The sequence below is a fragment of the Ornithodoros turicata genome, chromosome 7 (assembly GCF_037126465.1).
Source record: "Ornithodoros turicata isolate Travis chromosome 7, ASM3712646v1, whole genome shotgun sequence".
Lineage (NCBI taxonomy): Eukaryota > Metazoa > Arthropoda > Arachnida > Ixodida > Argasidae > Ornithodoros > Ornithodoros turicata.
The window spans coordinates 33,224,029-33,238,635 of NC_088207.1; the positions used below are offsets into that span (position 1 = coordinate 33,224,029).

General features: G+C 46.9%; 1 protein-coding gene across 1 annotated transcript in view; it reads right to left on the minus strand.

The window, feature by feature from the left end:
- The window catches only part of LOC135400884 (protein kinase C-binding protein NELL2-like), a 118,948-nt gene extending 104,938 nt beyond the window's left edge, over positions 1-14,010 (minus strand). Inside the window, exon 1 of the mRNA XM_064632866.1 lies at positions 13,412-14,010. Coding sequence (XP_064488936.1) covers positions 13,412-13,469 — 58 coding nt within the window. The 5' untranslated portion in view covers positions 13,470-14,010. The remainder of the gene's footprint in view (positions 1-13,411) is intronic.
- Positions 14,011-14,607: the final 597 nt, after the last annotated feature.

Below are 14,607 nucleotides of genomic sequence, written 5' to 3' on the forward strand. Positions count from 1 at the left end.
CCTCTTGCATATTCTGGGGAATGTGTGACATGCGGCATCACTCACTCAACGCCGCTCAATAACAGGCAGACATTCCCTATACGTGTACAAAAGTCGTCGTTGCCCTCCATGCAAAACGCTAACTATGCGCGTGTACCACAATGGAGATCCACAGGGCATATTCGCCACGTTAGATACGGTCTATGTGAACATCGTCGTGCAAACAACCATTAACCGCCTTGATGGCGAATACCGCTTCCCACACATAGATACGAAGCGCCCGCGGTAACTCAAAAGGACGTTCCCTTATCGCGCTTACTTCCTGACGGCCCAGACGCCGCCTCTGTTATTCCGTCGCCGAAAAGGAATCGATCCCGCCTTGAATTGGTCCAAGGCCGGCATCTCTACAACAACTATGGCGCTCTTTTGATCCAAATGTTTGCTTTTATTCCTCAAGCGCTTACAGAAAGGAGAACACTCTTCAATGCCCACGGTCGTTTAGTCGAGACGGGAGCATTATGTAACACTCCTCCCCATAATGCAATGCACTTAGAGCCGTCTAATAGGATGCGTGCGGATGGGAATGTGGTGTTCGTCTTGATGCAGTTACTGTTAGGACATAACATAGCACAACATCGTGACTTTCAATGCTTTTGCGCACTGACTTTATCTGGCCACCGAGGACTTCATCTCATACCAAGGACTTTGATGTGGAATAATTATTCACTCACATCACTTCATTATTTCATATCTCATACTAACAAGAGTGCACTGGGCACCCAATCTCATCGTCATCATCTATTGTTGCTGCTGTTGCCTGTGGGCACCAAGTGGCAAATTTCCTCATTCATCGTCACCATGTGTATTTGTTGTTGTTGTTGGACCCACCACAATTAATAGTTAGTCTCAGGCGCGGATCCAGGATTTTTCTGAGGGGATTTACGAACTGCTACAAGCGTGAAAGGATAAAGGCGAGGGAGGGGAGGGGATATGTTTAATAGAAAGAAAAGAAAAAAGGGAAGGTCAGCCAGGCTTATGCCGGCTTACTATTCAAAAAAAAAAAAAACGCAAACCAAACAGTAAATAAAGGAAAACAGTAAGAGCAGCACAGGCATGACATAGAACGAGAAAGCCCGGTCAGAGGGTGGCCATAAGGCTCGAATCTTGCAGGAAGCGGAGCAGAGCTGTGGTGAATGCGAGGGAGTTGGTACATGATCCTATTGTCCTGACTACTATTATCCTGCTCCAGGACTGGTCACGTAAGATCAACAGGGACGCAGCGGGGGAGCTGGTACCAGTTCATATTATGATTCCCAGAGCAAAATAGACGAAGACAACACAGAGTGAGGAACAACACGCGCAGAGACCACAACCGGTGTCTCACTAACCTGGGTTACCTGTACCTCATGGTATCGGTGCAAAATAAGGCAGTGTGCATCTCAACTACTCAGCCACGAGGAAGCTGCAATACTTCGACTTGAAAAGAACTCAGAATGCAGTGGAGCAACTTATCTCTTTCTCATTTGAATCTTCTTTATTCTCGTTTGCCTTCATCGAGGAAAATTACCTGCGGTATACTGGTGTCTGTCGAAAACATTCAGGGGGGCCCTTTAGCTCCGTTGGAGAGGACTGTGACGTATCGGGGGTGAATATTAATTTAGTCAATTAATATTATTTGAATTATTTAATTAATAAATTAAGTTAAATACGTTAGTTTAATTAGTTTAACCCTACGCCAAAGCGTAGCGCTGAAACGTTACATGAGATATAAGTGTCACCCACATACTGAGCGATCGAAAAGAGAAAGAGAGAGAGAGAGAAATACATGATGACGATGATATGGGGATGACATCCGCGATCGAAAAGAAGTAAATTCTATACGTCAAAAATAACGTACGTTACAGTTACAACTAGTTTACGTTACTTTTCACCAAATTCAGTCGTTCCTGTTCGTTGAAGTTGCCAAAGATAAATCGACGTCCCAATAGCCTCGAATAGCCTTGAGCAGATCGATTGGAAAAGAGTTGGTCTTCGAAATTGGGTGCAGACTGCGCTATCAACAAGCTGGCATCTCATGCTGGAGAGGAAATACATCGACTAGGGAGAGTGCTTCTCGAGGACAAAGGACTGTTTTCCAGGCATTACCCGGATCGATCGGAATTCAGGCGGAAGTGCCAGATAGGACTCTCATGTGTACCGCGTTTGGTGCCGGGTGCTTATATAACTGGGTCGGAAAGAAGCACGCTAGACAGAAATTAATAAAGAAGAAGGTAGAATTGGTTATATTAATTCGTGGCTTTGCGTCGCGGGACAGCTATATTGATCATGAGCGACGCCACAGTAGTCGTTCTGTAGATTAATTCTGCCCACCTGATGGTTCTTTAACGAGCGCAGAAAGCTCGCAGCACACCGTGCACCGTATTTAACGTCCCCTGCGATAGACTGCGTGTCTAAGCAACTTGTACCCTGCCGAAGGTAGAATTGTTTTCATTAATAAGTGCAGATTGTGCGTTAGCAGTCAGTTCTTATGTTGTACGATACGGAGAGGCGGCAACCCTGTGCTCAGTTGAGTACTGCTAGCAGACAGACATTCAGTCTGGCTGCAACACCGTCGATGTCTTCTGATGCTCTTGGAGTTCCTCTTGTCTACCAGTTTGCTCCAGACGCTGTAGAGTCATCCTCTGTATCTCAATGAACATTTGTTCTCCTCTCATTTTCTTGTTTTTATTTTCTTCATCTACCTTTTTGTGGCGTAGCGCAGCCAGTTGAACCATTCGCGTGCGACGTGGCGCCCTCTCGAATGTCGTCTGCTACTGGCTCAAACAAATGCACGTGAGGAGGCGCCGCGGTTTCTCTCTCGTGTCTTTTTCCAGCGTACTGTGTGTGTTCACTGTTTGAGTATCCATCTTAGGTTTCGAGCCCTGTTTCTGCTGTTTCTCTCTGTACGAAGCTATAGAGTTTGATATATGTAACATGACCCTGGCGCCCGCGGTGCCATTCCATGCAGGACCAATAAGCTGTGCACCACTGTTTTGAAGAAGAGGAGGAAGAAGATTCTTGCGCTTGTTGAGTGGTCCCGGGTCATTTCCCTACATTTTTGCCGCCGAAACATTCGAGACTGGGAGGTACCCGGGTTCGAATCCCGGTGCCGGCTGTGCTGTCTGGGGTTTTTCCTGGGTTTTCCTCAGACGCTTTCAGACATATGTCGGCACAGTTCCCCTAGAAGTCGGCCCAGGACGCACATTTCCCCAGGGCGTCAGTCGTGACGTTGCCCACATACGTGAGGCCGACAACGGCAAGCCCTTTCACCATCACCATCACCACCACCACCACCAGAGACACGGAACAAGAAGGACGGACGACAAATTATTTATCGTCGTCGTTATTAATTGTCGTCCGTCCTTCTTGTTCCGCGTCTCTCGGTCCCCTACCATGAGTCTATAGCAGCTTGCCTGCACCCTCTTCGTTCTTTCTTTTGTCATTTTATTTGACGTTATTTTATTATGTTGACGTCACAGTACACCGTATTATGCCTTCTGTACTTCTCCGAGAGAGGAACTGAAGGCTGTAATCCATGCCTCCTACTTGCGTATTCGCTTTGAACTACGATGGTCAATGTTCTAGCGTAGATTGCAGCGATAAGGCGACAGCGTGCAAACACTTCCTAAAAAGCTTGCACCTCCATCAACGAAAGCGCCGTTGGCACTTCGCAGCGCCGACAACTGAACAGTGTCCAAACAGGACGTAGTTTTTAGTAAGGTTGCATTTGTTTTGCCTGCAGGTGCCTCATCGAAATCGATGTCTGGAGGTACACAAAAACTTACGAACCTCCATGCATATCTCCTATGTTTGGACCTTTCCCCCTTTTATCTTTCCTTTTTTCTCTTTCTGCAAATCAATCCCCCCCACCCCGGTACTTGGGGAGAAGTCAACTCCTACACGCCAACGCCGTCCACAAATCCAAAGACGCCTGCGATTGGCTTATGCGGGCGCATGATACCTCCGAGGCAAGACGTAGTGCACCCATGCACATGCCTCAAATTGTTGCCCGTTCACTGACCTTGCTGCGCAAACACTTGTCGAGGACGACGTACTTAGAACACAGTTGCGTGTTTTTAAAGCAAAACCATAAAATATTGCGTTAACAAAACGTGTGAGTTGACTTCCCCGTCTGCTTGGTGTTCTCCATCTTCTCGTATGTCCCATTCCTGTCAATGTGCGGACTACATTCTCCGCTAGCGGAGGCATGCCTAAGCTGTAGCTGTAGCTCTTATGTTGTCTCGATGAATCGATAGATAGATAAAGAGAGAAGAAATAAATGGAGGTGCGGCCACCTGCTCCTCAGCACTTCGTGGACGTTAAATCAGGAAGATAGTCACTTGCGAGCCTTGTGTCCTTACCTCTGTCCTCTGTGGGTTGTCCTTGCTGATCAGGCCAGTCTCTCAGTGCCATCTTCTACACTGAGTGGTCGACGCTCCGACAGTCTCTGCAGAGCCAGTATACCACATAGAAACTCGGTAGAAACCGTATAGCACTCCTGCATAAGTACAGGAGTACTACGGTTTATGCCACGTTGTAGTGTACGGTTTATGCGACGTTGCTGCCATGGTATGGGTTGTGGCATAAGGCCCAAGAGCTCCCGTGGCATGGTGGTCAGGATGACCGCTTTCCACGTCGAGACTGGGAGGTGATTTGGGTTTCAACTTTCAATCCCCGCACCGGCTGTCTTGCCGGGGGGGTTTCCCTGGGTTTTCTGTCAGATTTTCCAGGCGAACATCGTCTTCGTACTGGTGTCCCGTTTTGTTGGTGTTTGCTTCTCAGAATGGGTGAGCTCTCCAATGTGCCTCGCGTGTAGTGTAGTGGACGATGACAATCACATATTGTTAGAGTGTATAGACGGTTTACATCGGAAAGAGGATCGCTGCTGCCTGGTGTTTCGCGCATGACAGACCACCCCGCTTCTCTTGCTCAACGCTTGTGTCCCTGGCACAACCCCCGCAATCAAAGACAAGCGATCTCCCTTCTAGTTGCCTTCCTGAACCAGTCTGGACTCAGCAGTGAAATGTGTACACTGAAAATGAACTGCCTTTGCGATTTTTTCCGTACACAGACTGCAGGACATCTGACGGTGTATTTTTATTCTATTTTTTCTTCTATGTTCTTGTATTTCTCGCTCTAGTCTCGGAGTGTGCTGCGGTTACGCATCGCTGGCAATGGAGCAGGTAGCGCCTTTCATGGCTGCTGAACGTTCCAAGCTCTATTATTTTTATTCTTTTTCCTTCCTAATCTCTATCTATCTATCGGCACAGTTGGCATGAAGTCGACCCAGGACGCATATTACCCCTCCCCCCTGTCCCCTACTCCTTCCTGCTGCCCTCTCTCCATCTGTCTGGGTGTACCGTTCACAGCCACAGTTGCGTCGCGGCGCTTACACGAAAATAAAAAAGGGGGTATAAGGAACGGTATCTTCACTTGGCGCCATGCCACTGTAATCCACGTCGCACTAATTCCGTCAGTCACAACCGAGCAGAGAACCGCGACCAGCCATAAAGCCGCGCATACCGAACAAAACAGACAACAATGCGCATATGTACGCATCGGATTCATCCGTCTGACGCCAAGCATAAATGGCGGGTGACCGGAAAACGGTGGCAGTTGTCATAAAAATGAGCCACTCACTCCCCAGGGGAGGACGGAACCCCATTTGGCGAGTGGACAGCCCTCCTGGCTGCCTGCGAAGCCTGCAGTTCGACTCCACATAATCGGATTTGCTCCTCTGCTGGCATTAGCCAGAAACAGCAGCCGAAGAACAGACGTCGTTTTGTTTTCGATTATTTTTGCCTCCGAAACAAGTGGATGAAGAATGTAGTACAAAAAAAGAAAAAGAGAAAAGGACGCCACGGCAGCAACGCAGCTCGATTTGAGAAAGAACAGGCGGTTTTAAAAGTGCCTTCTCGACGATTTGCCTCGTTTCGATCTGTAGCATGTTTTCCGCTCGAGAGAATGTGGGTTACCGTTGGCGGGTTTCGTTTGCCTCATTACGCGGTATTCAAAGCCTTTCCTACATAATTGGGCCTTCGAAGAAGGCGTTGGGAAAGTCCCTCCAGGAAAAGGCTGGCGCCAGGTGTAAATGGGAGCAGTGAACAATTACATTGTGTGAAGTGAGGACTTCGGCGACTGTGCGCGCATAAACGGCGCTCAATTAAATAGTGCAAACGCAAGGGCTTTTGGTCCAATGTAATTACCGTCGTACATGCCCCGTATCATTGGTGCTAAATTAGATTAAGGGAGTGCTAGCACTGTCCGTAAAAAATAAAATAAAAATAAAAAGAACAAAGCAATTTGATCTGTGATTCACTTGCACAGTTACGGAAGACCTACATCCGAAAGTTTTAATTGAATCGATTAACGTCCATCCAACTAGCCGATTTGTTTTTCTTTCTTTTCTTTTTCTTTTTTTTTCCCTTTTTCTTCCTTCATTATTATTATTTATTTATTTTTTTTCAGGGGAGCGTTCCCAAAGATGTCGTGCAGCTCCAAGCCTCATAGCCTGGTTCAGCTGCTTGACATCGGTGGAGAGCTAGATGATAGATGGCGAACATGAGTACACGAAGAGCGGACTGCAGCATCGTACGACGGCGTAGCGAAGTGGCTCTAAGAAGAATGGAACGCCATCGATGTGTTTGAGATCCTGGTCTTATTTTCGGAAGGCTATATCGTTAGAATGAGTGTAAGATAGACAGCGGCCAGGAGACTGATATCGTGGCTTGACGGCTGCGCTCAATATCGACTTTCCAAACGAAACAGACCGACCATCACCGTCAAAATATAGCCCATTCAACGAGCAATTGGCGAAAAAGCCAATGAGCGCCAGCGCCAGGAGTAGTAAAGTGTCCTTCTTGCTGTTGTGTCCCTGCTAGATGCAATAAAAGGTACCCGTCTTACGTGTAAATCTACTCCCAATTTGAAAAGGTACCCATAGTCGACGCTCGGGCTTCGAACTCTTTGGACACTAATGGCGATGTCGATAGCCAGCTATATCCTTATATATGTATTTAAAGTCAACTACAAAAAAAAACTCACCGCTTATTTACACGCATCTCCCTCCCCCTCTGGTCCCTCTCTGCCACACCAACGTTATAGTCCCACAGGAAGAGCCAGTTTCGCTAAATCCTTCATGGGATAATTTTATTACACTAGACGTGTGTCGTTGATTCAATTACGCGGTCGTCGCGTTTCCACACAAATGGTTCCGTTGTGGTACTATCTCGTTAGTCGACATCATATCATGTTGAGCGTGTGACATGGGTGTGGTTGCCAGGCCGCACGTCCGGCAGTATAGTGCATCAAATAGCAAAAGTATTGCGTTATAAATGGGTATGTGCTTCAGGATGCATCACGCTGTTAATAACGGGGAAGCGTTTTTATCCTTTTTTTTTTTTTACTCGACAGTTTCTACACGAAGTAGAGAGCTAGGGCTGACTCGGCGAACTGTTCGGTGCGCACAACGGAGCAGGGCACATAAGACATCCTCATGCCAAATGGTTAGATTGTAAAGGTGCTAGGCTTTTGGAGAAACGGAAGAGGGACGCTGTGCTGGGTTGGTGCGCTAGTTGTCTTATGCCTGCTTCTTGTTCTCGTTCCTAGGAGCCCCGTTTCTTGTTCCTTGCAGTTGGCGCTGTCGCATTTCGTTGCAGGTGTGTAGGAGTTGCGTAGGGTAGCGTTGGGAGAACTTCGTAGTTCTTGGATTAACGTCTGGGGAAACGGGGCAGTTGCTGCGCATGCATGTAGGTGAAGCAGCTCGACGACAATGACAACGAACATAAATCACGTTAGGTGAGAGATAGCAGACGTGTTCCTTGTGTACTTTGTGTTTTGTCGTCGAAATGATTCACCTGCATGTTTCCCGGTTTGTTTTTCTTCATTTTATTTTCTTTCTTGCCGGTGAGAGAGGGACGTTCTCTGCGGAAGTATCGGAATTTGTCGGGCGAGGAGGCCAATTTCTACGTTCTTTTAAGCATAAATAGAATGCAATCCAATTCATGATTATTGGGCCGCTTTTATTTTTATTTCTTTGTAATTTTTTGTTATCCGAAGACCAACATTTTTTGTTTTCGAGGTATCAAAGGCTCTTCGACCCGTGCACATCATCATCACCATCACAAAAATAAAATTTATGTTTCCTCCGGGCACATTCCGTATACTGTCGTCACCGCGTTAAATAATCGTTGATATAGTTGACCCAAGCTTTCGTATCACTACCAAATTTGACGTCATCGCATCCCAGGACGAGCTATCTTGTTCTCCCGTTCTGATTGGCTGAATGGCCGTAGCTGCCATTAGATGTATACTTTTCACGTCGAAGTGACGCGAACCAGTCGAATGCTACGGGCACTTCTGCGAAACCCGGAGAGAAGCATCTCGGCGGGGAGGACGTTTGCAAAAAGAAACATTCGCTTCGATTTGTTTATTTTGGGAGACCTCGCTTTTCGGAAACCTTCGCCGTCTAAATTGGTTCCACTTTCCGAAACACCCACTTTCTCTCCTCTTGAACGCATCGTTACAGCTGGGGCAAATGACCCGGGCTCTCCATTCGACTGGGAAGGACTGGGAAGAAAATGGGTACGCGATTTGTGCCTACATTACGGTATTGTGGATGGAACAAGAAATGCGTTGGTTGGAAACTCAAGAAATGACAAACGTTTCGAAGTTGCGCGTGCACATCAAACGGCGTATAGCTCGTGTGATATGGGGAAAACGTACACAGTCCCGGATGGGGTGCACCACTAACCAAATGACTTTTCAATTTTTAAATGAAAATGCATTCTAACGAAAGGAGTGGCTTTGGAGCTCGCCTGGTTTAGTGCAGCGATATTTCCAGGCCCTCCACGCGGAGCGCTGAGAAGAAAAGATACGTTTCTTGGTTTCTTAGATGAATTCCCAGTCTGTATATGGGGTAACCGATTGTACTAAGAAGCATCAAAGACAGCACACGGTCAGCGATAGGTACACAGATACATTACCCCTAGACTTGCACAAAACACGACTGATTCCGAGAAACAAAATCTTGTAACGTTTGTAACGTGTCCTCTAAAGCTTACTTCCCTGCAGCAACACCAAGGATGATGAGTAGCGTGCTTTACAGGAACCCGCTCACTTGAGCACTGTTTGTGGATTGTGCAGTATTTCGGATATAGGAGCGTCCATAACGAACGTTTAAGTTTTTTTTTTTTTTTGCAATTTATCTTTTGGTGTACGTATCAGTGCCAGTTAGTACAAGTCAGTGAGGAGCTGTAAACACTTACAAGTAAGAAAAAAATCAAAAACGAGTCGCTGTAATCGTTCAAGAGACATAGAATATGAATAGCCCGTCAGAAGCTCTCTCCTATGCAAATTCATGCACCGCGTGAGGTACGCTGTAGCAACGGGACTTCAGTAAACCAATTCACGTAGTATACAACAAAATATCGACAGCGGCGAATACGGTGAATTACACCATCTTATGAGAGGAGTTGTAGGAACTTACAAGTAGCTTCGAACAACACCGAGAAATGTTCCTGCGGGTGTCACTGTATACACACACTACTGTCATTCGTACGCGGCATGTGGTCTGTACGCTATACAGTTTGTTCGACCTCACGAACCACGCGTATGACGGTTACGATAGAGTGAACACGATTGCTTCATCCTTGGTAGCTTACTCGGAGGCCGCAATACTAAAATCGGCGACCTCTTACTCCACACACGTACACGTTTCCACATTTTTCTTACATCCATCTAATCCGGACACATCATTAACTCTTTGAAGAAGCCGTTTTATGTTAGAGCCTTTCCAGTGAGCTTACCACGCCATGACAAACAACTCCCAGCTCGTGACTTCAGCATCGTCCATCAAACGGGACTGCAAAGCAACGCCGACACGGACAACGAAAGGGGCGACGCGGGTGGTAGACAGACGTTAGGCGCTAGAAAAGAAATTGCTTTACCGCAATTTATCACCAAACACTCGTCTGACACGTTATTAGAAATCCCTACAACGTGCCATTCCAGAACCACATTTAGTACCGACTGTGCACACTTGCACAAAACCCTTTGCGGACACGGCGTTGATTTATTGCTATAGAGCTGCAGTTGGGTATACTTCTGGGACACGGTTTTAAAGGTGTATTACGTTCGAGTTACTCCCGATGCAGATATCCTATTGAGTTCCGTGATAAATTTTGCAAGAAGGGTGAGCTAATGTCACAGATGACGTTGTGACGTTCTATGCTGTCAGAGCAGAGAGTAAATGTTTTACATACACTTTTGCGGTGTCGAAAAGGGGCGTGTTTGCAAATGAGCACTTTTTGCTGACTTGCTTTTGACTTTGCTTTCGCTTAGACTGAGAAGTGTAATAGCTGCGTTAGACGCAGGGGCGGATCCAGATCATCGGTTTGGGATGGGTGGGGCGGTACGGTTTCTTTTCTCGTAGCGTGTAGTGGGGGAGGGGAGGGAGGGAAATCCAATGTAGAAACTGACATCAAAGTAAAAAAACGGACATGTTGGTGTTGATCTTGCATGATGATCGAGCACTGCATGGGAACGGGACAGAGAGAAGAGGTGACAGGACATGTGCTATACTTCCAAAAAAAGAAATTGATGAAATTATTTATTAAATTTATTACATGAAATTAACGACTGCATTATGTTGCCAATAAATGTATTTTGTTGGAAGTCTAGCACCTGTCCTGTCGTCTCTTCTTCTCTGTCCCCCCCCCCCCCCCCCCCTCACCTGGAACAGTCACTGGTTAGACGAGGTGGTTGGAAAACACTCACCTGGAACAGACTTTCGTTAAGCGAAATACACCCCCGTCAAATGGTGTTTTGTGCACAGTGTGCCATTCTAAATGGCGCTTGATGAGGAATATGCCATTATGCCCACCGTACGTATCGAACGTACACCAAACCAACGTACACGAAAGAGATATGTGCTATAGGAGAAGACATTTACACTTGAAAGGTGTCAAAAACATATATGATGTGCAGTAATACGTGATACACTCAAAGGAAAAAAAAACAGTAAACTGACGGGTAATTACATATTTTTTTATCCATCATTGCAATTACTACCCATTCAAGACCCCTGACCTGAAATTTACTCACTTGCGCTGCGACTACTGACTAGCCCCTCGCAATTACTCCCCAAATTACTAATAGTCGCACTCATGTAGTTCAGAAAGGGACTAATGTTTCCGGAAATGCACGTGGTCCCAACTAAAATCACTTTTTTTTTTGTTAAAATGTCCCAGAGAAGGTTCAGTCTATATTGGGTTTCTCAATATTATTTTTCACTGCTATCCAATTAAGAAAAAATCAAGTTTCCGCTGCTGGCAACGTAATTCAGCTTTTTATTGTCGTACCGTAAGGGACAACCACGCATTTCATATTATCCATCCCCCTAACCGTTTTGAGAGAGAAGACACTGGGAATCGGTAATGGTGCAGGATGCGTCTTCCAGGAATGCGTCTTCCATACGTGCATTCGTAATTACGATTTTGGATGTGTAATGGCGTCTGCTTCAGACAGGAACGGAATAATCCCGCCGTCAGGACGTGACAAAGAGGGGGAGAGAGGAAGAACAAGAAAAGGGAAACAAACGCTAAGATATAGGATAATGCTCATTACACCAGAGCACGAAACGGTGATGCATTTACGTTTGTTTTGTTGCATTCAACATAGCGAAGACGTCCTGGGAAGTTGAGTAAGTTGAATATCTCTGAGTCGCTCAGCTACGAAACAGATATGCAATATGCATTTGAACTAAGCTAAAAGTTTGTAGACACAAAATGGTAGTGTGGATACCGTAGATACCCGCGCATGCTTTTGCGAAAGAGGTTTGTTTGCGTTTTTCATTTTCTTCTCTTTTTTTTACTTTTTTTAAATGCCTCTTGGTCATCTTGAGGCGTTTCTTTTTGTTTTGTTTTTTCTGTTCGCGAGTTCTGGAGTAGCCTGACCCGAATTTGTCGGGTCTCACATCTCCATGTTCTTTTATATCGAAATTAATCAATCAATCATTTGACGTCGGTGAAAGTATGTAGTCGCGCTTTTAATGTGAGAAAGTCCACAAAAGTGGATAGTTCTGTCATGTATCCGCGACACATTAATATTATCTTTAGTTTTATTACCTTTTCATAACAAAAGTGACAAGGTCGTGTCGTGCGTGTACGCACGACAAACAGTTTTTTTTTTTTTTTTTTTTTCAAGCGTCAAGCATAAATAAACCTGATGCCTGCTAAGGCTACGCTTCTAACTATATTTCACGGATCCTATAACAAACACATGTACCGCATCGGAATAAAGCTTTAAAAAAAATGTCGGTATTTTTTAAAGAGGGAGATGGGAGGTTTCTACACAGTGTGCATGTCAAGGAAATACTGGATAGCGTCACACTATATAACGCTCGATATTATTATAGTGAGCTCGTTCATTGTCCAGATATGCAGCACTACCGACATGTTGCACTACTATTTTTAGAAATTTTATAGCTGTACATTTTCTTCCGCGCCGTTTCCTCGACGAACCCTCCATCACACTGCAACATAATCGGTCGGATTAAACTACGTGCCTTAAAACGTTGGCTCATGCATTCAGTACCTGCAGCGTACTCGACGGAAGTTGAACGTACGACACCACATTGTCGATGGTAGACTACAGAAAAAAAACCGGTACGAGCACGTGCCGCTAAGGAGTCTACGCGATCTGATCATCTCCTCTCGACGTTCTGGTGGGAGTTACGCGAGCGTTTTCTTGCGGTCTCCTACAGTACGGGAACAGGTACACCCGCCCCTACCTCGCCAGTAATAATGACGGGAATTATGGTATATTCAACATTTTACTTAATGATAGTCGTAGATGTTTAACGTTGCCATAAAATGGCGTCACACTCACGCTGCATGGCCCTTCGGCCAGTGATTTATCCAGAACCCTTTTACACGCTTCAAATGTTTTGCGACAATTTTTTCTGCCTTTCTTTCCTGCGCAACCCTCTACGGGGTGCCCTACTTGCTATTTCAGCTTGATACATAAAGCTGTTACAACGTAACTGTAATAATCACCCCTCCTCCAATTTTTTGGCACACCCCCGTGCTTGCGCTTCTGGATAAACCACCGCCTTCAACGCATATGTGACTAGTCACCCTCAGACACCCAGCATCAATCATGCGTCGACAGCCAGCCAAATGTTCGAAAACCCGCATTATGTGCTTCTACCATCTGTGATATCACTCAAACTCGCGCAGTTTATTTCGTTAATAAGGCCAAGGTACGCCGACACACCTTGTTCCATTGCACGCACACATGTTCCTGTAGCTTCGCATGTTACTGTGTGGCGCCTGTTGCACCGGCGGCGCATCCCACGGCATGATAGAAGAAGAGGCACCAGGAAGGGACTCACCGGCAAGATCCAGCAGACACTCCGCTAGGAGCATCACAACACCGAGGGTGGAATGCATGTCCGGTGTGCCTGGCCGGGCATCTAGCCAGCACGAACTAGAACGTCCAGTCTGTCTCCAACGGCCACCAGGTAGATATCCCAACGAAACCACACACCACCGGGAGACACACAGAAAAGCGCCGAACGCCAGAAGAACGCTTGCACCGCTAACACCTACTGGCCGGTGTCAACTGGGAATCGGCCAATTCAGCATCCGACCCCCGTCCAACCGGCAGGTTCATAGTTCTATCGATGAAGGCCATGCCGGCAGCGAAGTCGTCGGGGACGACGGGGCACAGATGGCAGTTGACTGCAGCATCGTCGTCTGGGGCTGCCGTCGAGCAGCGCGAGCGCACGAGCTTTCGCCCACTACGACCGCCGGGAGTCGCTGCCGACGACGGCCCCAACGCCGGAAGTCCCGTCGGCCACTCCCACTTCGGACCCCACGGGGAAGGTTGCGGGGAGACCGCGGTCTTTTCGAAATGAGACGCCGCGCTTCGATCGCGACAGACCCGCACGGCTCCGCGGCGTGGCTTTCTGAGAATCACTTTTAGCGACATGGACTTCTTCGGCGCCTCAGCCTTCGTTAAAGGGTTCGGAATGAGGGCGTGCAACAGCAATCGGCTCGATGGCTCGGCAGCACGTGACCACATCGGTGAAGATCACGGCGGCAGATGGTCGCACGTTGCGAGTCAAACGCATGTGCACGAACACAGATAACATACCGAAAGGCACAGATGGGGATTTCGCATTTTGGTTTTGTTTGTACTTTGAACGGATTCAACGGTTTACACGTGTACAGAGAGAGTGCTGTGACGATGCTTGCGTCGTCCGCTGACGCATATAGAAGGGGAAGCAGGGTGGCCAACGTAACAGGAGGGGACGCGATTCTCAGTTGGCAACCTAAAGTCCATTTCAAAACACTCGATTTATAGGTGGATCTCTACACAAGGTTCTGTGTTTGGTTAACTGTTTTTTAAATACCGTGTTAGCGTCGCGAAGCCACTGTGTCTATGAATGGCGTACTGACGTGGACAGCAGGAAGGAGTGGGGGACAGGGTGGGTCAGTGTGCGTCCTGGGCCGACTTTAGGGGAAACTGTGCCGGATTCGTCAGGAAAGTCCCCAGACAGCACTGCGAGGATTCGAATCCGCATCA